General features: G+C 45.5%; 1 protein-coding gene across 3 annotated transcripts; it reads right to left on the bottom strand.

Annotated features, from left to right (window-relative positions):
• Positions 1–222: 222 nt before the first annotated feature.
• LOC112573178 (excitatory amino acid transporter 1-like) lies at positions 223–15,322 on the bottom strand. Of its 3 annotated transcripts, none has more exons than XM_025253301.1 (9): positions 15,004–15,322; positions 9,960–10,639; positions 6,074–6,116; positions 5,450–5,600; positions 4,878–5,061; positions 4,262–4,495; positions 2,398–2,592; positions 2,111–2,245; positions 223–1,856 (listed from the first exon to the last, which is right to left on the bottom strand). In XM_025253301.1, the coding sequence occupies exons 1-9, from the start codon at positions 15,022–15,024 to the stop codon at positions 1,415–1,417; spliced, it is 2,085 nt and encodes a 694-aa protein (XP_025109086.1). In that variant the 5' UTR covers positions 15,025–15,322; the 3' UTR covers positions 223–1,414. The 3 variants fall into 3 exon arrangements, with proteins under 3 accessions (XP_025109086.1, XP_025109088.1, XP_025109087.1); XM_025253303.1 differs by lacking the exon at positions 15,004–15,322 and adding an exon at positions 10,961–11,353; XM_025253302.1 differs by lacking the exon at positions 15,004–15,322 and adding an exon at positions 10,826–10,949.
• Between the last annotated feature and the right edge of the window lie 505 nt (positions 15,323–15,827).

Here is a 15,827-nt window from a genome sequence, read left to right as displayed (position 1 = left end):
TTGTGGGCTTGTTAACGTTTGATGGTTATAGATTAATTATCGTCTGCATTCAGCGAGTCACACAGCTACGTGGTCGTTTGAAAAATAAAAAGCGAAAAACCCACAGAGTATTTTTAAAGTACGAAATGCTGATGAAAGAGCTAAAGACCTTCATACATTTATTGTGCTTTTGGTAATGAATCATCATCATATAATGAAAGAAAAAAGAACCGGAGACACTTCTGTAGAACAAGGACAGGCTAGCAGCATCGCCGTGCTGGAAGTAGCCGCCATCTCAGGAAAAATCCACCCGAGACGGATGTCATCAAGAGGAGCTGTCTGTGACCTGTCAATCATCGTCATCTGTACATTCATGGCGATGTGTTAGTAAATACTCTGCTTACTGAGTTGAATTACTCGGAACCCGCTTTCTGAATGACAGCTCTCTGTGGGTGGAGACCTTAAATTTCACGACCCACATTTTGCAGCCTTCACCTTGTGTGGTGGGGACACCCCCTGTGTACAGATGAACACACACCCAAATATTAATAACGGTTCTCCCACAGTGCTGACCCTGGGGTTATGTTGGTTGAAAGTCCCTTCTCAGTTTTATTTAACACGTGCCCACCCACCCCTGCCCGGTTCCCAGTTCTATCCTTGTTCTCCCTCCTCTCTTTCTGTGCTTTAAATCTCTTCTCTTCCTTCTGTCAGTGCCCTCACACGACCCCACGGACATAACGACATCCGGGTCACTCGTGGAGAGTGGTGACTCGCTGATGATCTTAGAAGACCTCCAGTACACCAGGTCACCTCCTACATTAGCCGCATGCTAGGGTAATATTCAATCTATTTCGTCTTTATGCTCTCTTTCTTCACAAAGGTTGATTCGGTATTCGTCTTGAAATAGAAAAAAAAATGAATTAAAAACCAAAAAACTTGATTGGAATGTTTTCAGCGTCGTCTGTTTTAATGATATGCGAGCCACAATAAAGACCACAACATATTGTAACTAAAACTCAGGTTGGCAGTTCCACTGTACTAGGAATCCCCACCTTGTTTTTGTTTTCATTTGTGTTCACTAAACATGAACTGTTTTTCTCAAACTTTAGATTTCTTTCAGAAAGAAACTGCGAAGAAAGTGCACATGAAGTTGATGAAGAAGATCTGGAATAACCTTCTCTGACTATCGCACACATAGTTCGCGAAGTGTTTTACACGGCTGTGAGGACAGTCAGCCTCGCGCATGCTCGGGAAGTCTGTGAAACAATCGCACAGCAAAACTTCGAACACCAACTGGGTTTGGGGAAGGGAAACAGTGCTGCTTCAGCAACTTCCACTGGTTTCCTTAGAAAAGGAAATTTTCAGACAAATGTTTCGAGGGGCAGAAATTTTTGACAATCTCCACCTTCACTGTCAGAGCTTTTCATCAATGACATTAAAATATTGTGACAATAAAACTGTCCTGCGGGACTCCATTGAGCTTTGTTTCTTTGTCGTCTTGGTTCTGGGCCGATTTGTCCTGTAGGGTCCCAACAGCCTGGTCTTCCTTGTCCTCTTGAGTCTGTGCCGGCTTGTCCTTCAGATCCTGGGCTGGCTTGTCCTTCAGATCCTGGGCTGGCTTGTCCTTCAGATCCTGGGCTGGCTTGTCCTTCAGATCCTGGGCTGGCTTGGAGTCTGAGTTCTGGGTCGACGTGTCCTTGCACACCCCGGTAGCCTGGTGGTCGTTGCCCTCGTGACTTTTGGCCTGCTTGTCCTGCTGAGCCTGGGCAGTGCGGTCCTCCTCGTCCATGCGCCGCAGGTCGTGACGCGACAGGTGATGCACGATGCCCGCGCCGTACGCGTCCCCCAGCACGTTGACCGCCGTCCGGAACCGGTCCCTGGGGCCGACACCGACACAATCAAATGAAGTCAGTACGCATCATGCTTGTACTCCTAGCCGGAGCTCAATGCACGTTCTCTCGATTTAAAGAAGACCACCACCACCACCACCACTCTAACATGCGTCTTAACAATCTAAAGGAGAAAAGAGATACAGAGAATGAGAGCGACAAAAGGAAAGTGACTACGAACATGAAATCCTTGTTCAGTTGGACCTTATCAAGACATGTTACAGTCACTATGACATACTCACAGGAGCCAGTCGATGGCCAGAATCAGTCCCACCTTATCAGCCGGAAATCCTACTGATGTTAGAACAATCACCATGGTGACTAGACCAGCCTGAGGCACGCCGGCCGCCCCGATGGCTGCGGCTGTTGAAGTCAGACTGAGAGAAACAAACAAAACAGGGGAAGAGGTGAGAAAATTGTGCACCACGTGATTACTCTGTCTTGTGACTGTAATGTCAGACAGCTTCACGCTCATCCTGAGGCAAACATCTTGGGAAACTGATATAATGAGGCATTTCGTGACGCTTACCAGATGGTGATGATCTTGCCGATGTCCAGGTCGTAGCCTTCTACCTGGCCAATGAAGACCACAGCCACGGCCTCGTACAGGGCTGTGCCGTCCATGTTGATGGTGGCTCCCACTGGCGCCACGAAGCCCGTTATGCGGGGGTCCACGCCGTTATTCTCCTCTAAGTTGCGCATCGTCACCGGCAATGTTGCGGAACTGCAACCATCAGTACTCCGGTCAGCAACTTATCCATCGGAATCTTTGTTCATTAGTAATAAAAATAGTGGATAAAAACGTACAGGCAATGAAAAGAAAAGAAAGGAAAAAAGGAAAGAAAAAGAGAAAAAGTGAGAATGAGACTGCAAATATAAACATTATTCAGTTAGGCCGTGGACTGCAGGGCGTGGTCAGTCGCACCTGTTGACGTCTTATGTAAAAGGTTTGAAGACTTTTAAGTGAAAAGTTAAACAATAAAACGAAGATGCATGCAAAACGTTCAATGAGATGACCACTGTAGAGGTACAGGTAAAACCTGTGAGATGTTCAGCAAACACAATGTCTCAAAAATATACAGTTGTATTAGTGACTTGTGGAAGAAACACACACACACACAAACAAACCCACAGGTGGACACTCAAGCCTTGGCTGAGATGGAGCTCAAAATTTGACAGATGATAGTCGAAGGCAAGGCTGACATTTTTCCTGACAGTGATCAAGCGACTTTGCTTTTTTTTTTTTTTTTTGAAGGAAAATAGTCTAATGAATTGAGTTTGACAGCTCGACCTCTTGACCCTGTGGTGTATGGCCGTAGTGTAGCTGTCGTTGTTGTGTCACTAGAGTGATGTCTGTTGTCTCACTTTCACAGTGACAACAGTGGAGTGATGGGTGTTGTATCATTGCAGTGGTGAGTGCTATCTCACTGCAGTGATTCATCATGTGTTTAATATGTAGCAGGTCGTCTACACACTTTCAGTTCGCAAATGATTTCTATGTGAGGGCGTTATTTCACTCTTGTGAGTATATATATGTCTTGAAAGTAAAATATCTACAGGCTGAAATAAAGTATCGCTCTACACGTCTGTAAACATTACAGCCAACACACTTTGTAAGTGTCACCAAATTTACAGTCAGCCTTGTGGAAATCAAGTTTATTTATGCACCTATGTCAACAGAGCTCCTCTGAATAGATGCTCGTATATCTTTGCACTAGTGCCCTGGTTCTGTTGGTACCCGGAGCACAGAGACCAGTCGACCCTGATGTTCACAAAAGGTGAAGTGTTTACAGTGTTGGGCGCATGGAATAGACTTATGTCACTCGCCAGCTGCGACCTAGTGGCCCTGTATACACAAACTTGAAACCCTAGTCATTGTCGTGGACCGTAATTCCAAGGCCACCCCGAGACTCGAAATCTGTTTGTCATCTCTATGTACATGCATGCATTTGATTACCATAACTGTCAGTGACAGCCTGTTCGCTAGTGTGTGCGAACACTTGTACTTAGGTGACCTGTGATGACAGAGCCGACACCAGTATAGCTTGGGGTCATTAACACCGTATTAATAAGAAATTAACTGCTACGCCTTGTCGATAAAACAGAAATTGCCAAAATCTCACTAGTTTAGCCCCAGGGCACATCCTCGCCCTTTTGTGGTGAGCGCACGCGCAGTGGCAGCTATTAAATATAATTTGTTTTTCACGGAAATTTAAAAAAAAACCACACAAAAAGATGTGTCTTAACAGCTAAAGTCCCTGCAACACAACTGGCTGACGTCAGACGGTTGTCATGACGTCACTGAATGGGTTGTGTTGTGGCGTCACAAGTCTGCTATGAAATCACTGATCCTCTGCACCTAGCACCGAGGGCTGCTGTGACGTCACACTGACCTGGAGGAGGTGCCCAGCGCCGTGACGATGGCCTGCAGCATGCCGTACATGAAGCGGTAAGGGTTGCGGCGGACGATGAGGATAAAGACGAGCGGGAGGGTGAAGAAACAGTGGATTGCCAGTCCCACCATGACAGTCAGGAAGTAGAACGACAGCTGCTCGAACGTCTGCTTCGGGTCGCTCATGGAGACGACCTCCTCCATCACCAGGAACAGCACGCCCACGGGGGAGTACCTGCAGCACGTCACATTCTTTGGTCTCGCAATGCAGCTGTACAGCCTTACGGCGTCTTTTATGGACAACCATTGGGAACCAACGGATAATGTTTATAGTGTTTCTGCTATCAAAGATTTTTGAAATAATTTTATAAATTCTTTTGCAGCTTTTATTGTATTTCTCTAAAATTCTTTTTCTTTAGCTCAAACAAATTCTTATTCTCCTTTTAACAGCATAGGACAGTGGTGCGTCATGCGGAAACAAACTTGCATGCTAACAAGACATGATATGACTTGATATGATGTATGAGAGTGCTCATTTATCTGCTCGCATGCAGGCAACCCTGCATTTCCCGCACGTAGGCTGGTGCACACACGCACACACAAACACATGTACATACCATATGACCACATGGACGAGAGCTAGAGTAGCTTCAGACAGGGCGTCGAAAAGTTGCTTGAGTGGTTTGCCTGTCTCCCCCACGTGATTGATGGCGAGCCCCAGGGCGATGGAGAAGACGACGAGCCCCAGCATGTTGATGCCCTTCACATCCTGCAAGGTCGGCACCAGGGGGGCCTTGTCATCTGAAAGGTTACACCCCGTGAGACAGACATCACTTCGGACATCGAACATTTTCTCATCACAAAGACTTACACTGCCCCGCGTTCCTTGAGGACACCGTTCAAGCCACATCTTTGAGGCCAAGCGTTCGGTCCTCAAGACGACAGCCTCAGAAAAGCAGCCCAGCATCATGATGGTGATGCGAAATCACTCCATACACTTGACTCTCAATTACTTTCATTAAGTCATCCCAAGTGTAAAAAGTTTGCGGCACTGGTGAAATGAGAAAGGAAGAAATGAGAAAAACGTTTATCTGTGACGTCATCAACACGTGACTGTGCCCAATGAGTACTTAGTACATTCTACACTGAGTTTCCATACTCACCACTCTGAGTCCTAGAGTCGTCTCACCTGGTGATGTAGCGTTGGTGACGTTCAGAGAGCTGTTTGTGGTGACGAAGCTCGAGACAGTCGTGGTGACGAAGGTGATGTTGTCTGCTGACGGTGTCGTTGTGCTGGATGTGTCGGGTGTGTTGTCCTCAGCAACAAGTGTCGTTAGTTTCTGTGGGGAGGCAATCAGAACTGCACACTAGGTTTTTTGTTTGTTTGTTTGTTTGTTTGTTTGTTTGTTTGTTTTTGTTTACTCGGTGACGGCAAACAATTTCAAGAATGTTTGGATGCTTTGTTAAGACAAGAGACTCTATGGAGAGGTCCACAAGACCACAAACGCTGTACCAACACAGACACCTAGCTGCCTTGACATCATGCAGGGAGGAACAGGACATGCCTACTGTCTCCGCTAATCTGTGGGAAACTGTGGATAAATGAAGCTGTCACCCTTTTACTTGTTACAGAACCGAGTGACACTACTCTTAGTCTGAGGGCATGATGATATTCTTTGATGTGTCATGAAACTATTACACCAAGGACATGATGGTCGTGTGAAGACACTTTTACATCATGGGCATCATAGCCATGCACCACATCCTTACAGGTTAACTTACAGAGCAGGTTAATATCTCACGTGTCACTCACTTTGCTGAAACAGGCTTCCACGATATTGTCCGGGAACATTTGCCTGCAACAAAATAACATTTCTGTACGAGAACATAAACTCAGGTTGGATTACATAACTGTCTGAGGTGTTAAAATTTTAAAAAAATCTGAATCACTCAACAAAACAATTAGTCATGCTCTGGAACAAAGAATTGTATAATTATAAATAAAAGAATGAAAATTCAATATTTTATGTTTTAAATTTTTGTCCTTAATATTGTTGTAATGTATTATTAATATATGCGATGTAAGCAATAGTAATCAGTTTTTTTCTTTATGTCCTCTTCTGAGCTGCCTACGTGTTTCACAAATGTTAGGATCTTTATTTATGTATAGAAAGGGAGACAGGGCAGGTCATGTCGCCCGCTCCATGCAATAGTGCCCGTGCTGGACATTCATGTTGTTCAACAGCTTTAGTGACGTACGTGGGGATAGAGACTTGTCTTAGAGCGTCACTAATGTACACGTTACACATTTGGGATTGTTGTCTTACGTGAGTGCAATCAAGTCAGTGTGTGCATTGTCATGTCAGTGTGAGCACAAACTTGTATTACTGGACTGCTGGCAGACGATTTTTGCCAGTTAACTGCTAATACGAGGCATTAGACGACAAAGCTTCCGGTTTATTCACATTCTTTTGCGGCTCGCCGAGACTAACAGTGGATCACTTCGCAAGAGGCTAAGCGTTGGTCTTGGCAGACAGACAGCAGTCCACCTAAACAAGTCCATGGTGTGAGTAAAGCCATGTCAATGTGAGTACAGCTATCTCAGTATGAGCATAGCCATGTCAACACTACAACGTCTCAGCGATGAAGCCTCCAGCGTAAGGGACTAGTCTTCGAGTGCATCTTCACAGACGGTGGGGTTTGTTTTTTTTTTCGTAGCTCTTAACTAGATTCCTGACAGGTTAAGTCTTCCTAATTATTCGTTGGTATCCAGTTCTTCAAAAGCTCTGCAGGGTGGTAATCACGGGCCTCCAACCCCTGGAAATGGCTTCCCATGCTGACAAACACCGGCAGTTTGAAAAGCTCAGCTAACGACGATAGAGAACCTCTCGTGATACTAGTCGCTTTGTGATGGTCCCCACCTGCACGGACATGTCTGAGATTTACAGCCACACTTTTTTGTCGACTCAACCATTTTCTCCTTCTGTTGACGCTTATCGGTCTACTAATTTGAGATTTACCCATAAGATTTGCCCATAACAAGACTCAGAATCTTCCAAGTAATTAGTTGCTTTGGTAGGGGAGTGCTTCCACCTAGAGGTGATTTTGTACTATATGGAGGAAGATGGAGGGAGGGGAACCAAAGTGCCCGGGGAAAACCCCCCTCAGATGTCCTATCCGGAGTGTCGGAACGAGATGCGAACCCTGGGCTTCTGTCCGCGTAAATACGACGTACACACCCGCGATAGCAACGCGCCTGGCTGCTCATCGACAGAGAGAGAGAGATTTACCTGGCTATTCACCTGTTTCCACCTGCCTGCACTATTAGCGAAAAGTGCATTTGATATGTCAGTCTTTTGCGTCGTTCGTCTCTGACATGCTGTACATCCGTTTTTCTTATTACTGTGCACTTATGTCATGCATTATGCACTTAAGGTGTGTAAAGAATGTGTTGTGGAGCACTGTAAAGCTTACTCGAGGTGTCATTGCGGGTCAACACCGTGCAGTGAACGTTTGGAATCTTTGACCGAGAAGCCATTGACAAGAAACATAATCAAGGGTCCGTGTCCCACCAGTTCTTCGTCGAAAAATTGAGAGGGCCAAATGACCGTTGTACTGCACGCAGCAAAGGACAATTCGGTGACAGTTAAAACAGGGTCAGCCTGTGAAATTGGTTAAGAATGGGTTAATGTTGACTCACGTGTTAACTGGATTAGTGATAGAAAGATAATAACCGGACGTCTTAGATAATTAGCCAGACAGATATACACACTTTTTTTTTTTTTTGCATTTCTTGATGTTTATGGTTTGCTGCGACTTTTTAAAATGGTTAACTCTTTAATACTGCCAATTAATACTTTAATTCTGCATTGTGGTATTATTGGGAAGTATCCTGGAGAGCTAAGAGCTAATATTCTACACCAGTCTAGTGTATTGTAAATATACATGTCGGCGTGGATGGTGCAGTAGTCGACTTTTGTTTCTGCCAGTACAACCTGCATTCCAGATTCACTTCCATGACCTGCATGTCAGACCCTCATTGTGTTCACAGCAGTTCAAGGCCGTCTCAAGACTCCCCCATCCCCTCCCACCCCCTCCCCCTGCTGCACTTGCCTAGTTCTCAAGCTCCCCAGCATTTAACCTGTGAATTATGACCGTTGTCAGCTGAACAACTCTCTGATTTATGAGAACTATATGGAGCGGGTACAAAAGCTCTTGAAACTGCGCTTAACAACTCAGTGTACGAAACACTGAGAAAAATATATTGTTTGGGTTTGTTGAGCATGGAGAATGGCTAGAGTCTCCCTCACAGAAAAAAAAGCAAATCTTTACGACCATCACACCTAATCTTTCATCAGAAGCATGTTGGACATTAGTTATTCTGTTTTCTCAAAGACTTCACTGTCTTTTCCCATGTCTTCTCCTTCTTTTCTTTTCTTGTCTTTTCTTTTAGTTTGTTAATGTTAGACTTTACTTAAGCCAAGTCGACGCAGTTACTGAGGTCAGGAATTATTTTGGCTTCAACTTTCTCACAGCGGTGTCCCTTCAGGTAAACAGGAAGCCACCCGGCGACTTTTCAATGGACAAAAGAAATTCAGTTTATATTCAGATTGCATATGACTTGACATTTAACGCTGGCCTCTTCACAATCACTAAATATTTGCTTCGAACACAACGGAGTTTCACGAGTTCCCCCATCCTCATTCTGGATGTCTTACTTTTGTCATTGTGGTGATATCATCGAAACAAGGAAGTATAAAAGAGTTATGGATATTAGTGTTTGTTTAGTGTGGCTACTCTTTCATTTTGTAATACATTGAACAGGTGTACTTTACCTCGGCGCGTCTTTATTTCACTCGTGCATAATCGGAATCTCGTCCCCATCACAATGTGTTGTTTGTAAGACGACAAGGGTTGTGACCTGTGTGTGTGTGAATAATGTCTCGACATTAAAAAAACTGTATTGTCTGCCTTCCATCGAGTTTGTGGTGTGTGCGCTATCAAGAGGTCATGACCTGCATGCTGCAGAATAATTTAACGCTGCGTGCAGTTCATGTTTCCCTGAGATGTTCAGCAAACATACTTCAAACACTGGCCGTCCATACAGGTGTTTCTGTAGACTTTTGCACAAACACACAGCCTTGTGTCTACCTTGTGTGAGTTTGTGTCTACCTTGTGTGAGTGTGTCTGTGAGTTGTGTCTACCTTGTGTCTACCTTGTGTGAGTTGTGTCTACCTTGTGTGAGTGTGTCTACCTTGTGTGAGTTGTGTCTACCTTGTGTGAGTTTGTGTCTACCCAGATACGATGCTGTCGCCGTGCATGTCATTGAACAGTAACATGATGATAATAGTAATCATTGCTCAGAGAATCGGATAACTGCCAGGTGCTGCATGGCTTAACGCCACTGAGGTGTCAAATCAGTTTCCACCCTTCGTCAACAGCACTGAGCACTGTGCCAGTGAACTGCTTTGGGGGAATTTTCAAAATTCAGATCGGCATATTGATGGTGGGGTTGCTGTTTTGCTTGGTTTGTTTTTATGAGGAAACGTCTTGTGTCTGCTTTCTCTCTCTCTCTTTTAATTTCTCAAATCTTAAACCACTAACATTCTTACAAACTCTCTTTTACTCACTCTCCCTCTCTTTCACACACACACACGAGCACGTTACTGAATGGTGGAGTACAAGGTAGAACCACTAACCTAAGCAGGTCTAGGAAGGTGTCCGCGGGCTCCACTTCTTTAAACTCGCCCTCTGTGACCGGTTTGTCGCCGCGGGTCCCGGGGCTGATGCTGATGACGAGGATGATGCCCAAGATGACAGCGGCGAGGGTGGTGGTGAGGTAGTACACCACGGCCCGCGCCCCCATCCGCCCGGAGGCGCGCGTGTCAAGCGAGGTGAGGCCGGAGATGAGGCTGGCGACGATGAGTGGCAAGATGAGCAGCTTGAGCATGTTCATCAGCAACTCACCCGGGAAGCGCAGGTACATCAGCTCGCGGGTGCTGTACGGTTCTTCGCGCATGCGGAGCAGCACACCCAACACGATGCCCAGCACCAGAGCGGCGATCAGCAGCAGCACCAGCAGGTTGCTGCGCAACGCACCCAGCAGGCGCTGTTTCCATGGTCTCGGCTTCTCGTCCTCTGAGGACGAGATCTGCCCAGCCTCCACATCGCCTCCCATGCTGCCAGAACGAAGATAGTTCTTGCTCACTGGCTGGACAATATTTTGGCGCTTTGTGGACAGGCTGTCCCCAGCTTGGTTCCCTTCGCCTTTTATTCCTTTGCTCAGATGTGTCCGTTGATAACCTTCCGCAGAATCCTTGGAGGCCGTGGAGTGATCAGCAAGCGTGGAACCAGGAAGCCTCTCGTACCCTGGAGGCCGCTTGTAGCCATACAGAAAAAGAAATTGTTACATTCGAGTCTTTAGATGGTGAATACCTACTTCTCTCTGCTATTAAAAAGCAAGTTCTACATTTTGTAATGACCATACACACAATTTTTAAACTGGTACACTACTTCTTTGAGGACAACCCATCCAAATGGACCTCAGTCGACATGTACAACTAACCTTTCAAATAATTCACTGTCAATGCCTTTGTCTACCGTTAAATATCCCTGAACGAAGATGATCCTGAAAATGTTCGCACACCTATCAGAACCTGGCAAGCGACTGACCGAGAAGCAAGTTGGGAAGGTTATCTACCTGTTGACGTAAATGCTTGACAAGCTAGTGACTGCTCATCACCTGACGACCCTGTCGTGCGTTAACAAGCCGTCATATACAGTCGCCAGGCTGTAAACTGGGGCCAGCGCCAACCACTCACGCTGTCCGAGAGGCTGTTGAAGGCAATAGTGGCAGCAAGAACCAGGTAGACTTATTCTTTGCAGGCCACGAACAGAGAGACAGACAGACTAATAAACCAGCAGACAATGAGACAGGAATACAACGTGACTGAGAAGTAGACAGAAAGACAGATTGTTAGATATATTGCGTTGAGAACCCTCGAGAATAGGAGGCCTGTGAGGCCTTCTAGAACAATCCCGTCCAGCCACGACCTGAAGCAAGTGTACGGTTACCACCCTCCACCTCCACCCACCCAGTCCCTCCCAACACCCTTCGTCCGTTCGTCTGCAAACGGGGGCAACCATCATTTCCACAGATAACGTCGGCCAATGGGGTGGACGTTCAGGTTCTGATCTTCAGAGAGAACATCTTGCGAGAAGTCCTCCTTGACAACCACATTTACATTTCTGTCATTAGTAGACCCATTACCAGTCAGATGTGATCTATTGTCAAGCCACATGAACTGCAAGACCTCACCAACAGACTGACAGAACAGGAGCATGAGGAATGGACCAGCACTGGGAAGAGCAAAGCCATGGTCAACACCAACGGCGACAGCAAAGCAGAACAACAGTTCGAAAATATTAACAGTTTCATGTGTCTGGGAGCCGTCCTGTTCATTTACGGTCCTTACAATGCAGAAGTCTGCATCAGGACTGCAACAACGGCAATGGCCAGAATAAAAGGACCTGGAACATCTACTTTGCTTCCAATTATTGATGTCTTCTCTAGTTTCTATTTTATTTCTGACACACAGAAAGGGATCCATAAATCAAAGAGCTGAGACCCTGACATAATTTGTGTAGTATTATAAGAAGTCTTTATTTATAATTATGACCCACTAAACACAGACCAAACTATCTGCCGACCAGACGCAGATTACAAACTCCATTTTCGTCGTCTACTCATTGAGATAATTCAGCTTCTGTCAGTTATTCCGTTTTGTCTGCTGATCCTCAGCTTCCATTGTCCTTCACTGTTCTTGTGCGGATACGCCGTTCGAGAACCGATGATCATCGAGGTTTAAAACGGAGTTGAGAAGGTCAATTAGTCCATGCTGCACAATGTAAGGGAGTAATTAGAGCTCACAGTATCTGCCAACGATCACTATATTCACGAAATAACAACAAAATACTGATGTGTAAGGCTTGCTTTTTCGCATTCCCTGAAACTCCTTCAGTAAACAGGCCAGATTTCATTAAAACTTGGTCTGATTGCAGAAGCAACGATTTCACTCAAAAACCAGTTGTGAAACTTGTTACCGGCAATGAGCCGAAACTGTGACATACATTAACAATATACTAACATCGTTCATAAGGCAATGATAAGTCTAGAAAGGACTGAGCCGAATATCGTGCATATCTAACAATGAAACCATATAAAATATTTTGTCAATTGTTCGACTGGAGAGAGAATAGGTTTTTTTTTTAATACCGTTTCTTTTTTTCGGATGGGTGGAATGGTTATTAGCTGAGACACTAAAATGTGTTGATGGCGGCTTTCAGAGCTCTACAATAGCTTACTGTACTCTGTACTGTACAGACCGTGCTTAGTCCTTTACAGTTTACAAGGTCCCTGAATGGCGGAGACAGGTGTACACCGCCCTAAGCCCATCATTCAGTCTGACATACTTTGAGCATTTTTTATTTAAAAACAATTTTGTTCAAGAGAGTAGGTCTTCCTGCTGAGAACTAATTTATGGGAAGCAATCTGAGCGGGTCTCCAGCAGGTAAAACGTTTTGTCAGGCGACATTGATCCCAGGGTGTGCTGCTGTCAATGGGAAGACTGTTTACCCAGCCTGACTTGGGTAGAGAGGTCTCCGCGCTCCTGTATACATTACTTACAAGAAGACTTGAGAGCAATGCAGATCCACTTGCATCCTGAGCAAAAATTACCAAAGAAAAATTCAGCATAAGCAGAGGGTGAGATGGCAATAAGTTGTCTGGGAATGAGGGCATACGTATACAGAGCCTGGTCTAAGAGAGAAAAGCGAGCGAGAGAGGGAGAGAGTGAGAGCGAATGCGTGAGTTCGTGTCTTGTATTTGCGAGCAATAACTACTTTTAAAATATTTCAGTATCTTTCGCTTGTGTACTTAAAAGAGTAAATATGCACCTGCCCGTGTCTTCGTTACCTGTACAAGTCCCTAGGTCACACGTGAAAGTAACTGGGTGAGTGACACATGTCATGCTAGAGGGAGGAGTGCATCACACCCAGGTTGTAAGGCCCCCTCCCTGTCTTGAGGTCTTTTTACGCACACACGGTAACGGCATTTATTCTGCGAGACTCAAGCGATCTGCAAGTACCCGTCACTTGGTGACATCTGCACCCCTGCACCTCTACATCCTTGCACCCCTGCACCCTTCAATCGGGGCCCTTACCTATTCGTATACGTGAACACAGGTAGAGGTGGTTAAGTATCTGCAAGACTGGTAATGGTTGAAACACGAAACATATACATGTATCAAAGAGCACGTGCAGATGCATGTGAACTAAATTGATAACATCTGACCTTCTGAGGTCATGCATCTGACAGTGATGACTGTGCATAATCAAGGTGCCTACAAACTAACAGCGCTGACTTATTTACTCTGAGAAGAGTTACATGCACACCTCCCGCACGTGCATACAGTGACAGCAGTAGTAAATATCTACACCTGTTTACACTTCCACCGGAAGGGGCCGACGTCCTGCCACGAAACAAAGAATATGGAATCTGGTGTAAACTACAGGCAGTTTGGTTGGGTTGTTTGTTACGAATAAAGTGGTTTCGGGTCAGCTTCGTCGTGATCTTGTCCTGTGTGGAAAATGGGGAATGAAGAGGGAGGAAATTGGAGAACCAAGATCTGAACCAGGAACTTGCCATCGTTTCTGCATTCAGCGAGCCTATACCACTAAGCCATCGCAGCTCCCGAGGAACCTACATACATCTTCTTCCTGATAATTCGAGGGTGAAATGCGGAATCGAGATAATATTTGTAAGATGAACTAATATTTGAAGCGACAGTAACGTAAGTTGTGTCTCCGATGTTGGTTTCCTGTAGCTTACTTGTTCCATGCATCGTCTTGTGACCTTTGACATAATATACATAAATAACCCCGTGCATTGTTCTCATAATCCTACCCAGAGTACCACACACACACACAGCTGGCTTTTAATTATAAATCTAAATTTGGCCAAACACATTTTGCCGTTATCTCTAGATAATGGTAATCAGCTGAGATGTGCATCGCAATGTTATCAGTCGGGAAGACACATTTCTATCTTCATTGTACACGCCACGACACACACCTGCAGCATCAAGGGTTCTATCAACAGTCTCTTGGGACAAATGAATTCAGCAAGAAGCCATAGAGCCCTTGACAATGAGAGGACCGAGCTTGATGTCACGGAGGTCAAAGCTCATGCTCCACACCAAGATCGTCTCCCTCGGCTGGTTGGTTTGATAGGAAAGTGTTTTATTAGTTTATCGTTATAGACGAGGTTTCTCACAATGGAGGGGTGGGAGTGATGATGAAATGAGAGGAAACTGTAATACCCGTGGACAATACCCGATGGCTAGCGATGTGAACAAGTGTCAAGCCCAGAGAGAATTATGTGAGCCCCAAAATTAGATGTGAACACGAGAGCCTACCATTTTTTCTGCCGTGGAGGGTAGAGGCGACAAGGGTGTCCGACCACAGCTTACTAACTAGTCACCTACCCGTGATCGTAGGAAGGTGAGGCGAGGGCACGCGAGAGTCGGCAAAGCTTCGAAATGAAAGAAAAAAAACAACAGAAAAAAAACGAGCGATAATTATGGTAGCGAGGGCGAAGAAGAAACGATGATGTGGCGATGTAAATGACACCAAGACTAATGCGAGGTGATCTTGTCCGTTTGACGCTCTCTCGTATATACGTACAGTGACGCTGCGAAGAACCATGGCGTCCCTGTCAGCCTCAGCTCAGCTTTGATGACAATGACAAGCAGGCATGTGTCGCACTATGGCGAGTTGATGAGCAGACGACACAAGCATCCAGCAAACAGCTATCATGGTGCTACATCCACTCTTCAGCAGCGCGTCAGAATGCGTGCGGTCACGTGTGCCTGCGTGGTGTTGCACTTGGTGGTGTTGCGTCTGGTGCATGCATGCCCGTCACATCATGCGCGAACTTGTGGTTGGGAGTGTTGAAGTCGCTTGCACATCACAACTTTTTTTTTTTTAATTTACTTGCATCCAAATATGATTAATAATGGTTTTTGTAAAACATATTTTCCCCATGTGGACACCAGCTCACATCAAAGAAAAAAACAACAACAACCTACAGTCAACCACACAAAAACATCAGCATCAGCAAACAACACCATAAACGTATGTCATAATAAGAGCAGCAGGGTCTACATAATTATTCCTTCAACACCTGCCGTTAAAGCAACTTTTCTCCTCATGCGCGGTGGCGTCGGAAGATGCTCGGCTTCGGCGGGTTGGGTGTTGGAAATTGGGGACTCCATGCTGACAGCGAACGACGTTCATATTCTTGCCTCCATAGCATCTTTTTTTGAGGGGTTGGCTGCCCCCCTTGTCTTTCTGGTTGCCACACCACTGATATGTTCGCGGTACAGCATCCCTGTAGTGATGTATATAGTGCAGAGCTGGAGGCGCATATCTCATGCTAAAACTTTAAGTAGGAAGCCTAGCGAAAATTTAATGCTTGTATCTGATCATAGACATTATATTTTTTTGCT

The sequence above is a fragment of the Pomacea canaliculata genome, linkage group LG10 (assembly GCF_003073045.1).
Source record: "Pomacea canaliculata isolate SZHN2017 linkage group LG10, ASM307304v1, whole genome shotgun sequence".
Lineage (NCBI taxonomy): Eukaryota > Metazoa > Mollusca > Gastropoda > Architaenioglossa > Ampullariidae > Pomacea > Pomacea canaliculata.
Note: the sequence above shows the minus strand (reverse complement) of the source record. Positions and strands in the feature narration are given on the sequence as shown.